Source organism: Physeter macrocephalus, chromosome 1 (genome assembly GCF_002837175.3).
Source record: "Physeter macrocephalus isolate SW-GA chromosome 1, ASM283717v5, whole genome shotgun sequence".
Taxonomy (NCBI): Eukaryota; Metazoa; Chordata; class Mammalia; order Artiodactyla; family Physeteridae; genus Physeter; species Physeter macrocephalus.
Window position 1 is genome coordinate 37,620,523 of NC_041214.2, and position 13,477 is coordinate 37,633,999.

Genomic DNA, 13,477 nt, shown 5'->3' on the forward strand with positions numbered 1-13,477 from the left:
GTTCTAGGGATACATCGGTGAGCAAAACAGACAAAGATCTCTGCTCTCCTGGAGCTGACTTTAGTCCAGCTGAATGGCAGTGTAGTGTCTTTGTCTTTAAAGGTATTCAACAAGAGTTTGTATTCATGGAGGAAAGAAATAAAGGAAGAATAAAAGAAGAGAAGGAAGGGTAGAAGGTGGGGGGAAGAAAGAAAGGCCTGCCCTAGAACAGTCCCCCTTTCCTGAGATCCTCAGCTCAGACTGGGTGTAGCCCCTTGTGAGATGATGCTGAGCTGGATTCCCTGACTTCATTTGGGTCCACACCCACATCCTTAGATGCTGCTGGCTCTCTAAGAACCAAGCCAGGTTATAGGGGCAATGAGATATGTTCTCTTTTGTGTTGAAAGGGCTCTGGCTAATATAACCAGACACACTTCCCTTGAGGAGAAAACCTCAGCTTTGGTGTGTATAAAAGAATGTGACTTACTTTATTTCCTTGGCTTCCCAAACGGCCTTGACTCCCTGCCTCTCCTGCTGGTCCTGGAAGCCCCTGAAACAAAACAAGGATTGCAAATATAGCTGAACATAAAGCAGCTTTCCTTGAAACATTCTGTGTCTCTTCTAAGAGGAAAATGAACCACAGATGCGAAAAGAGTTATGGCTTTATGGACCCCTGTTCTGGAAAAAAGTATCACAGCTGTCAAATGAAGACTAGTAAATACAAGAAAATTAATAAAGTAATTCAGGCCAGATGTTGCCTAAATGATTGTGTTTCCCTGTGAGTCTTCTCTTCCAAAGAGAGTTTAGTTTCTCACTGTTTTGCTGTGATAGCAGATGTTGCTAAAATGTCTAAAATTTGAAGAAGGCATTTCAGATGACGTTTGCCTTGAACTATATTATTCCTGGTTCCTCGTTTTGAAAAAGCATGTTGTTGTTGTTAAGGTTAGCTTATCTTTATTTGCAAATAATATGATTAATACAATAGAAAACTCAAGAAACTTTACTAAAAATAATTAGCACTCATAAGATATGTTCAGGTGGTACAAGATAAATATTCTGACATCATTTTCTCGTTCCTAGAAAAGTTAGAAAAGTAACTTTAAATAAATTTCCATTTATTGATATGAGAAAAAAACTGTAAAATACTCAGAATAAATTTAGCAAGAAAGATAAAAGATCTACATAAAGAAAGCTTTAAGATTTTACTGAAGAACATAATAACAAAATTTAAACAAATGGATAAATATACCATGCATCAATATGGAAAGTCTATTTGATATAATAGAAGTCTCTCTAATATTCTAGAAAGCATGCTTTCTTGGAACAGCTTTAGAGCTGAATATTAAAAAATTCCAATTCAGAGGCAGCCCAACTGCCTTCCTATGCTATTGACACTTGGGATCGGATTTTTCCTTTGGGCTATCCAAACATATGGCAACAGAAATCTCTGTTTACAGGTACTTGTAAATAGTCCAAACACCAGTGAAATGAAATCATTTTCACATTTTTTTGCCATGGTTACTATAATTTAAAAATAAATAAACCAAATCTGTGTAATAAGCATGATAAATTAATTTTATGAGAAAAAAATTAACATTAACCTTTTAATCTTTTAAAGAATTAAAGATGTAATAAGTTGGACATAAAAAATTTCCTAACAGGAAAGATTGTTGAACAATGAATTAGTTACTAGGAAAGATAATAATGATCTTCCTACAACCTTCCATTTTCCCCTCTTCTTCATCTTAAAAAAGAAGTCTCAATTTCTTCATCCTCCAAAGCTCTTAAACCTTTCCCTTCTAACTTTTACTTCCATCACTGCATGGAGCTCCCATGACCTGCATGTTCAATCCAGTTGACTTTTTTCTGTTCTTACCTTATTTGAATTTGATCATGTGTTCTTTGAAACTTTTCCATTAACTTCTGTAACACCAAGTTACCATGGTCTTCCTGGCCCCTTTCTTGTCTTTTCTCAGTAAACTTTGAAGAGTCTCTGTCTTCTATTTGCCTCTTAAATCTCCATGTACCCCAGGGCTCCTCTAATCTTATTTTCTCACTTCATCCTCTCTTCCTGAGTGACACCCCATATATTTTCACATACCACTTCCACAAAATGATTCTTAAATATATGACTCTTGTCCAAACCACTCAACTGAACAGCAGAATCATCTATTAAAATGCCTATTGGGTATTTCATAGGAACTGATTACCAAAGAAAATCATATTTGCCACCAGTCACGCTCAGTCCTATTCTTTTCATAAGGAATAGTGCCACCCTTTACTTCTCTTGAAACCCAATCCAGAAACCTAAGAATCATCCTAGACCCCTCCCTCTAGTTCATCTCTCAAAATCAATCAGCTACAAGTCCTATAGGTTCTATCCCCTTTCTGTATCCATCTCTCTTCCATTCCCATGGTCATCACCTACATTCAGGCCCTTCTTGCATTCTTGCCTAAATTCCAGGCTTCCCTGAATGTAGCCTGGCCTCGCTCTAATCCATTCTCCTTTCTTTTTCCCTTTTGATTTAAAATGTCAGGCTGATGATGCTATCACTTTGTCTGAAATTCTGAATTCTGAGTAGATTTCAGAATAAAATTGAAGGTCTTTATTGATATGTAAAATCCCTCAAAATGTGGGTATTGCATGCCTCTGCAGTCATCAGTCACTCTATGGTCATGCTCATCAAACCATCTGAAGTCCCCAAATTCTTCCCATTGTCTTATGTCTCCACACTTATGCAAGATGTTCCCTTAGCTGTTCCATTTTCCCATCTAGGAAGAGGTACAATCTCCCTTTCTTGAAAATCTTACTTTTAGCATCACTGTTTCAAGAAGAAGACCTGTACTCCCTGGCTGAATTGGGCCACATTATTGTCCCACAGATTCTTCTACTCTGTAGGTAGTTGTTCATTTATTTCTGTCATCCACTAGATGCCAGCCTGTACACTTCTTGAAAGAAGGGGCACATCTTATTGACTTCATATCTCTGGAACTTAGTATTGTATGTAGAACCAATCAATCCACCCATCCATTTCTCTATCTATTCATCCACCTATCCAGGAATGGTCCCCAAGAGGGATGAAATAGTTTGTTTAACTTGTTGGTTTTCCATATGAAATTTTCATGTACTTCACATGTACATGAAACGTACTTCTGAAGTAAAGAGATTTTAATTGTCCTTGACAATAAGGGGTATATTGGAAATCTTAATTAAGAGCTCACTTTTTGTGCTTCCTTCAGACATAATGAGCTCTATGAGATGAAGGAGATTTCTCAGAGATTACTTCATGTATAGTCTCCACAAGCACACACAAGCACAATGAGAGATTATCCTGTTTGAAAGTCCTTCAAAATAAAATATTTCTTGGATGGATGGAAGGAAATGGACAGTCTTGTAATTAGAACATCAGAAAACCTGATCCTGTTTCCTGTGCAGAATCACACAAAGTACCAAACCAGGGTTTGTGACTGCTTGAATGGGGCTTAAACTTCAGTGAATTGTTACCCAGATATATTACCTACTCAAATACAGCTGGTTGTAAAAGGGACTATGTTTGTAAAGGAAAGAAGGAAAATTCCCTGCCACCCCTAAGATATCAAGAGTCAAAAATTTGCCTGGATCTGAGATCAAGAGCAGCTGTGGAGTATAAAGAGGAGCTCAGGGCATCTAAAGGGAAAGAGCGTTAGCCAAATCTCCATTGGCTTTGTTGTAATGGCAGCCTTTTATTGAGCATTTATTTTGTGGAAGGCACTGTACTAAGAGGTATATATTTATATATAGGCTTCTTCAATCCTTACAACACAATGAGATACATATTCTTTTTTTTTAAAAAATCTTTATTGGAGTATAACTACTTCACAATGGTGTGTTCGTTTCTGCTGTATAACAAAGTGAATCAGCTATACATATACATTTATAACTATTTCTCCTCCTTCTTGCGTCTCCCTCCCACCCTCCCTATCCCACCCCTCTAGGTGGACACAAAGCACTGAGCCATGAGGCTGCTTCCCACTAGCTATCTATTTTACATTTGGTAGTTCAGATACATATTCTTAACACCATTTTACCAGTCATAAACAGATTCTCAAAGCATTTAACCACAAATCACTCAGTTAATAAGAGGATGAGATAGGAATGCAACCTGATTCTGACTCTAAAGACTGAACTCCCAGCCACTCTGTCTGCTGTTCTGAGGCCCATGTCTGGGACAGGATTCCAAAACTCTTACTATCTGTGCACCAGCTGAGACTGGAGTTTTAAAAATGTGAATCTCCAAGCTTGATGCAGGAGGTTGGGGCCAGATCTAACCTCCAACATGGGGACTTGGGCTGAGGATCAATTTCACTCTGACAGAGTCCTTGGCAATCACAACTGCTTAAGTGAGGATAGAAAGGAGGTGTTTAGAGGAGGTGTAAATGTTTTTAAAATGTCCTCAGGTAGCATCTTATCACAATGGATTGTACTAGGAATTTGGGATAAATGGCTGGGGCACTGCCAAGAACACGTTGACTTTGGATGGGGTATGGCAGGGCAGGGGCAAGAGGTGTGGGTTCTTCCCATACTCGAAAGGAATCTGCCTCAGTTTTATGGGAGTAAAATCTTTTCTACACTCACAACCAGCAAATATCATGCTGGGATGGAACAACTCAAGGAGATTAAATGCTCAGCTTCTGTAAGAGTCAGATATGAGCTAAGTCTGAGAAATAAAAATCAAGAGACAAGCAAGGGGTGGGCTAATGCAAAAGCAAACCCCAAGACACCTGAGAAGATGCTGACCTGGATGGTGCTAGTGTAGGTGATGGCCCCCAACCTCAACTTCTGATCCTTTTTCATGCACCCTACACTCCATCCACATTGAACAATTTATGGTTTCTCAAACTCACCTTGATCTCTTTTCAGACAACCTGGTTCCCTTCCTGTGCCTGCCTCTCCCTTGGTCACCTGGAAAACACCTCCTTATCCTGCAAAAGCTAAGCCACTCTCTTCCTCTTTTAACTCCATCCATTCTCTCACCACTCTACCTTGGGTATAATTCTATTTTAACATTCAGTACATCACATCTCAATTATTTGTTTGCATAAGTTTTCTTTATGAGACTGGGAGCACTTGAGGCTAGGCTCTATGTTTCACTCACCCTTTTATTTTACTACAGGGCCTGACACACAGGAAGTGCTCAGTACATGTTTGTCAAGTGAGTAAAAGAAATGGTTGATGGATCATCCAATCTGGATTATGTAGAATGATGAAATTCAATGACTGCAATATAGATTATATATTGTTATAGTGTTACTATTATTATGGCCTTCCTTGGATTGACATTAGCATGCTTTGGGCATAAAATGAGCCTGTTAACTTAGGTAATGTTGATGCAATATAGTGGTAAAAACATTTATATGATGTGTATTATATTGCAGGCACTGTTCTAAGCTCTTATATATATTAAACCATTTAATTTTTGCAACAATTCAATGTGGTAGCTATTATTACTATTCTCAGTTTACAGCAGGGAAAACTGAGGCACAGAGAGGCTAAATAATTTGCCCAAGGCCACAGGGCTAGGAAGATACAAACCTGGCAATCTAACTCAGGCAGGCTGGCTCCAGACTCTGTGCCCTTGACTACTATGCTAGGCTTTAGAAAAATAACAACAGAAATTATACTTTGTATCCCAAATTTGCACTGAATAAGTTCAACCTTCCTTGATATTTCATATGATGCTTGATATTTCATATGATATTTCTAAGTATTTAAAGAATAATTCCAGCTCTAACTGGAATTAGTATTTTACATCTGATTTTCCATTTCTTTTCTAGGCATTGGTTATATTAGTGTAGGACTTGAAGGTAAACCAAACAAGAAAGGAACAAAAGAAGGTACAAAAGAATATGCCATTCCTTTCAAAGTTCTTTCTTCTTTCTCATTGTATCATGGACTGTACTTCTTTTATCTCATAGCTATATACTTGGCTGGATTAGCACGTTTGATCTAAGCAGAATTCCCGAATAGTGCATAAATTAATAAGTCTTCATAACACTGTCAACAGAAATCACATCCCTTTTTCTAAATGTACATCCTAAGAAACACTTTAAAGCCTGCAGTTAGAAAACATTCATGTAATTTCATTCGAGAGGCTGGTTCTTGTGCTGTAAAACATTATGAAGCCTATGTCAGTGAATTTATAGAGCCAATAAAGAATAATACTCTCTTGTCTATCTGATTGTGTTTGTCTCCCATGGTTTTCCTTTGAAACAACAATTTTGAGACCTAATTCATCACCTCCTGAGCACAGAAAATTCTATACATCTTTGAAATGGCACTTTCACTGTTTTGACAAGAGTATTTCCAGAAAAGCAATCAAAGAAAGAAACACACTTTCCAGCCAGTTAAATGGAAGAGCTAGGCTAGAGGGAAGTGGTGCCTTTTGACTAACTCTGGTGATGCCAAGAGGCTGGATGATTTATGACTATGACCATTCCTGCCAAGGTGAGATTAAAGGGGACCCTCTCATAGAAGTATGCTACAGGGCAAATGGAATACCTTATTTGAGTAATATTCACTTGGATACAATTTTGGATTCCAAAGCAAGGGAATTACCAAGCTCTTTGGATTTCAAACCTTTTACATATCAATATTTCATATAAACAGATGAGATAATCACCACATATATGTTTCCTTTGGCACTTACTGTTTTTTTTTTTTTTAAATCCCGATTTGTGGTGCCAGCAATGATTCAAGGATGTGAATCCAAAATAGCTACATTTCATCAGTTTAGTCCTACATGAAATTTTAAAGTTTTCATGCTATTTGAAGGGGCACATTCATCAAAATTAGGAACAAATATCATTATGAGCAGGAATTAATATGCTTTAAAATATTGTGTCATGAGATACAAGTTCATGCAAATAGCTTCTAAAAAATTTTGATGATGAACATATCCACTTAAGCATTGGACCACTGCCCAGTTTAACTAATGGACACAAAGTAATGGATTCCCTTTATCTTCATGTTAGCCCAGAGCACAAGTCCCAACTGAGAATCATTCATTCATTTACTGATTAATTCATTATACAAATGTGTGTGGAAGCACTCTTATTCTGGGCTCTGGGACAAAGTCCTAGCCCTCACAGAGCTTACAGTCTAGAAGGGAAGACACACAGCTAAGCAAATAAGTATATTCTATGATAGCAGGTAGTCAAGGACCAGATCATGTATAGGGACTTGCTACTCAGAGTGTGGTCTGGGGACCAGCAGCATCAGCATCACCTAGGAGCTTGATGGAAGTGTAGCATCTCAAGCCCCATCCCACAACTACTCAATCAGAATCTGCATTTAAAAAAAAATAACTTTTTTTTTATTTATGGTCATGTTGGGTCTTCGTTGTGGTGTGTGGGCTTTTCATTGTGGTGTCTTCCCTTGTTGCAGAGCACGGCCCCTAGGTGCGTGGGCTTCAGTAGTTGTGGCACGTGGGCTCAGTTGTTGTGGCTCGTGGGCTCTAGAGCGCAGGCTCAGTAGTTGTGGCACATGGGCTTAGTTGCTCCGCAGCATGTGGGATCTTCCCAGACCAGGGCTCGAACCCATGTCCCCTGCATTGGCAGGCGGATTCTTAACCACTGAGCCACCAGGGAAGTCCCCAGAATCTGCATTTTTAACAAGTTTTCTATGTGATTATTATGCACTTTGAAGGTAGAGAAGTGTTGATATTGGACAGTTCATTCCCAATGCTGAGTGTGTATATTAGAACCACCTGGAGAGAATTAAGATTTAATTGGTCTGGGGAGGGTTCCAGGTGGTAGAGTGTTTTACAGTCGTCCTGGGAGATTCTCATGTGTGGTTAGTTGAGAACCACAGAAGTAGGTTGTATTCTGGGTGCAAAGGGAAGCCCCTGAGGACGGGGATAAGGAAGTCACATGACCTGATTTACATAGAGGAGGAATTCTTAACCTCATAGTAATGGCTGAGCTGCCATCTTCTACCTCTGTGTCTGATTCTGACATAACGACACCCACTCTGCAAGGTAAGGAACAGAATGTGATGTGGCCACCACATCGATCCCCAAAGTCAAACTTCATACACTTTGCTGGTTCACAGGCAGTAGATAACTCCATCTGCAGGGAGGAAACCATAAGGACATCCACATTCAAGCCAAGATCAAAGCCAGATGCAGTCACTGTCTCTCATTACATACCTGGGGACCTTTACTTCCCAGACCTCCTTTTTCTCCTTTCATACCAGCCTCTCCTCTTGGGCCCTACAACAGAGAATTAAAGCATTATTCTCTTTCTAAAAGAGAACACTAGATTATTAACTTGACTATTAAAAATGGAAATGCTAAGTCAGTAACATGGACAGAAATTGGAAAGAGAACTTCACTCATGGTTTTGGTTCTGTCTTGATCGGTCGAGCTCTCCCTCTCTGCAAGGATACAGGGTCCAATCTAGCCCTTAAATGGTTGGGCATTTGTAGTCAAAGTGAAGAAATACTGAACAGCTGAAATTTCTAGTATTGCTTTCTAATTATCCTAAGCATGTTTGTACTCAAAATAAATGTATTTCTTATGTTAAAAAAATAATCCTTACTTATGTAAATCTGAAACTGGGATAACTAAGTGGATTTTCTATTTAATGACCACACTGAATACTGGTCATAAATAAGATATGGCACATGGTAAGATGAAATTTAGATAATTCTACTTCTGTAATATTATGTTGCCTATTAACTTTGGATTCATATATTATGCAGAGGAACCTTCATGCTGTGTTTGGTTTTTGCATCTCCTTTTAAATTATGTCAGAAAAAAGTAAGAGTCTATAAAATGAAAGAAGAGATGTAGTATTACTTCTTTAGTATGAAGTAAAGCCAGCCAATCTATTGAAATGCTTCCCCACGATGCCAGTGGCAAATATTTCTCACTTGAAGGTAAGAAAAGTGAACATTCCTCGGCTGGCAAGTAAGACAAAGAAAAGCCATTGAGTCAGAAAGAGAAAGACGTCCCAGGGGCAGACTGTTTACTGCTCTGAAATCTTGGTAAAATGTGGATTAAGTTTCTCCTCTGATGTCTAAGGATATTTTGCCCAACTTCAGTGCAGCAGGCTGTTAACATATAATAGTTACTTCAATTTTTTTTAGCTACGTGAACTAAAACTTTGAAAAATTGCAGGACCATTGCTTGTCCTGCATTTGCCAAAGAGCAAATTTACTTAACATTTCAAAAGTAAAAGTTTGGGGAGAAAAAAATGTTCTAACTTTCTTATATATGACCTTTCTTTCATCTCAGCAGTTTTGAGGACTTCCCTTTCCTTATCATGATTATTTTAGGCTACATTTTGCTCTTTCTGGCACATGCTTCCTTTCCCCTCATGTAATCAGGGTAAGAGCCAAGCATGGCTTGTTCCTTGCAAAGGAAAAAGTGCTCGAGGCAGCTCCTTGGAGAAGTGAGCTAGAAAGATGACTATAGATAACCCCACTGAAGACCTCAGCTCTATTTGGAAAAATTCTTTCCTAGGCTAGAGTCACTTTTTCTACATCGCAGCCATCCAGATATATAACACTGAGCTCTTACTGTGCTAAACTGACCAAAATTTCCAGTTTTGAGGCTCAGTATTTTCCTTGGCTCGTCTCCTTAGGATGCACTAGCCAGCCTGGACCCTGTCCTGGACTAGCCAGCACAAGGACCACTACCCAGCGTGTTCATTCCCTTTCCACCTCGTGACTGGGACAAAACTCAGATAAAGGAGACCAAATGTTGTACAAGTCAAGACTGTGTTGCTTCCTTACTTTATTACCCTGAAAACACTTGAAACATCTGTACTTCTGCAAGGGGGTTGGAGGTATTCTATCAAGGTTTCAGATTCTTCTTTCCGTTCTCAAAGCCTGACTAGTCTTTTTTTTGGAACATCTTTATTGGAGTATAATTGCTTTACAATGGTGTGTTAGTTTCTGCTGTATAACAAAGTGAATCAGCTATACATATACATATATCCCCATATCTCCTCCCTCTTGTGTCTCCCTCCCACCCTCCCTATCCCACGCCTCTAGGTGGTCACAAAGCACCAAGCTGATCTCTCTGTGCTATGCGGCTGCTTCCCACTAGCTATCTATTTTACATTTGGTAGTGTATACATGTCAATGTTTCTCTCTCACTTCGTCCCAGCTTACCCTTCCCCCTCCCCGTGTCCTTAAGTCCATTCTCTACGTCTGTGTCTTTATTCCTGTCCTGGCTCTAGGTTCTTCAGAACCATTTTTTCAAAGCCTGATTAGTCTTGATATGTACCTGAGGACCCTTAAGTCCCAGTGACCCCGCAAGTCCATCTGGGCCTGGGATGCCTGTTTTCCCCTGTGGGGAGAGAGAGATCAAACTGTTAACATCGTTTCCTGAGAAATTTTGTCTTCTTTATGTGCAAGATTCTAAATATTTTTCCAATCACAATGGCAGTGCAGAATCTTGGCAAAAAATATGAAAAATAAAGGTAAATACAAGAAGGGAAATAAAAATCTTCTATAATCTCGTCAAGCTGAGATAACCACAGCTAATATGTTGGTGTATTGGCTTTCACTCTTTATACACATGCATGTGCGCACACACACACACACACACACATCCCTTCTTTTCCTTTAATACTTACTATATACTGTATAAAACTTGGGTGTTGTCCTGAAAACATACAATTTACTCCACATATTCTTAAAAAATCTCAAGGCATCTTACACTGTATTTATATTCAAACAGATTGAATATCTAGGGACCAAAAGTTGAGCATTCCCTTCATATTGCCCTTGAACTCTGCCACAGATAAGAATTCCAAATAAGATTAAAAAATTTAATTTAGACTATTGGATGGCCTGAGTTTACACCTCAGTGGTTAGATGAGATTAAATGTCCCTCACTGATGCTTTTCCTAGAAATCATAAAGAGGAAATTTCTCAACACTTTCTCTTCCCAATCTCATTTTATTCATTTCATGCCATTTTTCTGGATTTGCTCTCCATTTTGTTGCAGTCTAACCCTGAAAAAAGTGTGTGCGAGTGTGTGTGTGTGTGTGTGTGTGTGTAACATCCGTGGATGGTAAATTCTTAGTCTTTGTCTATCTGAAAATGTCTGTTTTACATTCATTCATAGTTTAACTAGGTATAGAATTCTAGGTTAACAGTTATTTTTCTTCTGCACCTGCAAAACATTACTTTGTTGTTTTTTGGCATGTATTATTGTTGAACAGAAGCCTGCTGCAATCTAATTGGTTATTCCTCTCATGGGTAAAAGTGTCTTTTTCTCTCTGGTAGTGTTTAAGATGTTTTCTTAACATTCTGGAGTTTTACAGTGATGTGATTGTGAGTGGATTTGTTATTTATCCTCATTGTATTTTCAATCTGAAGATGTGTGGTTCCTCAATTTTGTAAAATTCTTAGACACTGCTCTTTCAAAAATATTGCAGTTTCATGTATTTATTTATTATTTATTTATTCATGATATATTTATCACCAATATGTACAAAGGGGATATGATATGACAGTTGGTATGGTCAACTTTTGAACAAAACATTCAGATTATCTAATTTGTATTAAGGTTTTATTGTACTCTCTGTTTAAAAGGGGTTTGTGCAATTTATAAGTTTCAGAGTTAACTGAACAAAAATCTAAAAGAAAGATCACCCACTGAATTACTAGAGTTTGTATCAATACTTGAAATCCAGACAAAGTTAAGTTTAATGATAATTGGGCCAAGTATTGTCTCTTATCTTTAATTTTTAGAGTTTTTGATTAAAGTGCCCAAATTTTAATTTTCTTTTAAGGTTTTAATTCTTTAAATTGTAGCCTAAAAGTTTTCCAAAATTTGATTCCACAATCATTATTATCAAAAAGCAAAAGAAATTTAGGCTTGGAAGAGACTTTCCAGAGTCTTTATTCAGGCTCCTTGACTGGACACAGAATATTTATCATTTGCAGTTAAGAAAAAAAAAATACTGTACCTGTGGGCCTGTATGTCCCCTCTGGCCATGAACTGCCTACAATAGGAAAAAAAAAAGGTAGATATCTTTAACTATGAAAAAAATGCTTTTTTATGTTTAATTTAAATTAGTAATGGATACCTTAAGGCACTGACATTAAAAGAAAAATTCCCACATATTGCTTTAAATTATCCACTTCACCATGAAAGCAAAATGTTGCCAACTCTGAATTTCTATCCTCGGGCAATAGGTAATTAAAACTATAGATAATGTAAATCTGTAAATACTTGTGAGAATAGACTGTGGGCAATAATTTATCCTCCACTAAACTACTACTAGAAATGGTCACAAGCACCAAAATTGGCTGATTTGAATTGTATTTCTTTTCATTTTTCCAAAGTACTACCAAGTAAGCCAGAAAGCAGAAGTAGAAGTGGCCAAAAGTCAGGAAGCCAGAGGAAACACTGAGAGAATTAGCTTTATGAACTTTATTATAGATTAATTTCAGAAGCTAACGATAGCCAAACTAATTTTATCCCCCTCCCCTTCAAGAAGCCAAATATGCTTACCTGTCAAAAATGAAAGAATCATCTTAAGTATTCAAGAGTTACTCAATTCAATATGTTAATAAAATATGCAATCAAAAAAATGGTTAGACCAAATGGATTTTTCCTACTACTCTTATATATAAGGTTAAGGTCTGAGTATATTCTAGATCAATACTTCATAAATCTGGGAATCAAGAGACAAAGATATTTTATTGTCTAACTTAGGATCTCTCAGTAAGGTTATAACATCCAGGATTTACAAAATTCAATAAATATCAGACAACATTTTCTTGATGGAAATTTGAGATATTCAGGTCAAATTTCTATGTGAGGTCAGTATTGTGGACTTTAAATTCTTCTAATCATATTTCAGTCAAAATCTATTGTTATTTCAGAAATAGACTATGTGTCTGGGGAAATGGTTGGAGATCTATTTCTTTAAAACCTGAAGAGTTATCTTGAGATGAAAGTCTAAACCTCCCTATCAGAGGGATGAAGAGCAGCTCTCTCTACTCTTTTAACACAAGGGTTTATCTTTTCCAGTTCAATTCACTGCAGTTTCATTCAGAGAAATATATACCCAAGATCTACTATCCACAAAGCATATAGGACGGGAACCATAGGAGCATAAATATGACACACAGTTCTTGACCTCAGAGGACCCTCACTCTCTGGGTTAGTGGGGAGGAGATAAATATTACAAATATTTACGTGGCAGAATATGTCAAACAGCATAAGAAAGGGGAAGACAGAATTATGGGTTTCTCCCAATCGAAAAATGGGCAGAAGATCTAAATAGACATTTCTCCAAAGAAGGCAACCAGATGGCCAACAGGCACATGAAAAGATGCTCAACATTGCTAATTATTAGAGAATGCAAATCAAAATTACAATGAGGTACCACCTAACACTGGTCAGAAAGGCCATCATTAAAAAAATCTACAAATAACAAATGTTGGAGAGGGTGTGGAGAAAAGGTTACCATCCTACACTGTTGGTGGGAATGT

The 13,477-nt window shown here is 37.7% G+C and overlaps 1 protein-coding gene across 1 annotated transcript in view; it reads right to left on the reverse strand.

Annotated features, from left to right (window-relative positions):
* COL6A6 (collagen type VI alpha 6 chain) overlaps window positions 1-13,477 on the reverse strand; it is a 111,925-nt gene that overhangs the window by 49,084 nt on the left and 49,364 nt on the right. Inside the window, exons 20-23 of the mRNA XM_007115463.3 lie at window positions 11,944-11,979; window positions 10,251-10,313; window positions 8,166-8,228; window positions 467-529 (exon numbers count right to left, since the gene is read on the reverse strand). Of these exons, the coding sequence (XP_007115525.2) occupies window positions 467-529; window positions 8,166-8,228; window positions 10,251-10,313; window positions 11,944-11,979 (225 nt within the window). The remainder of the gene's footprint in view (window positions 1-466; window positions 530-8,165; window positions 8,229-10,250; window positions 10,314-11,943; window positions 11,980-13,477) is intronic.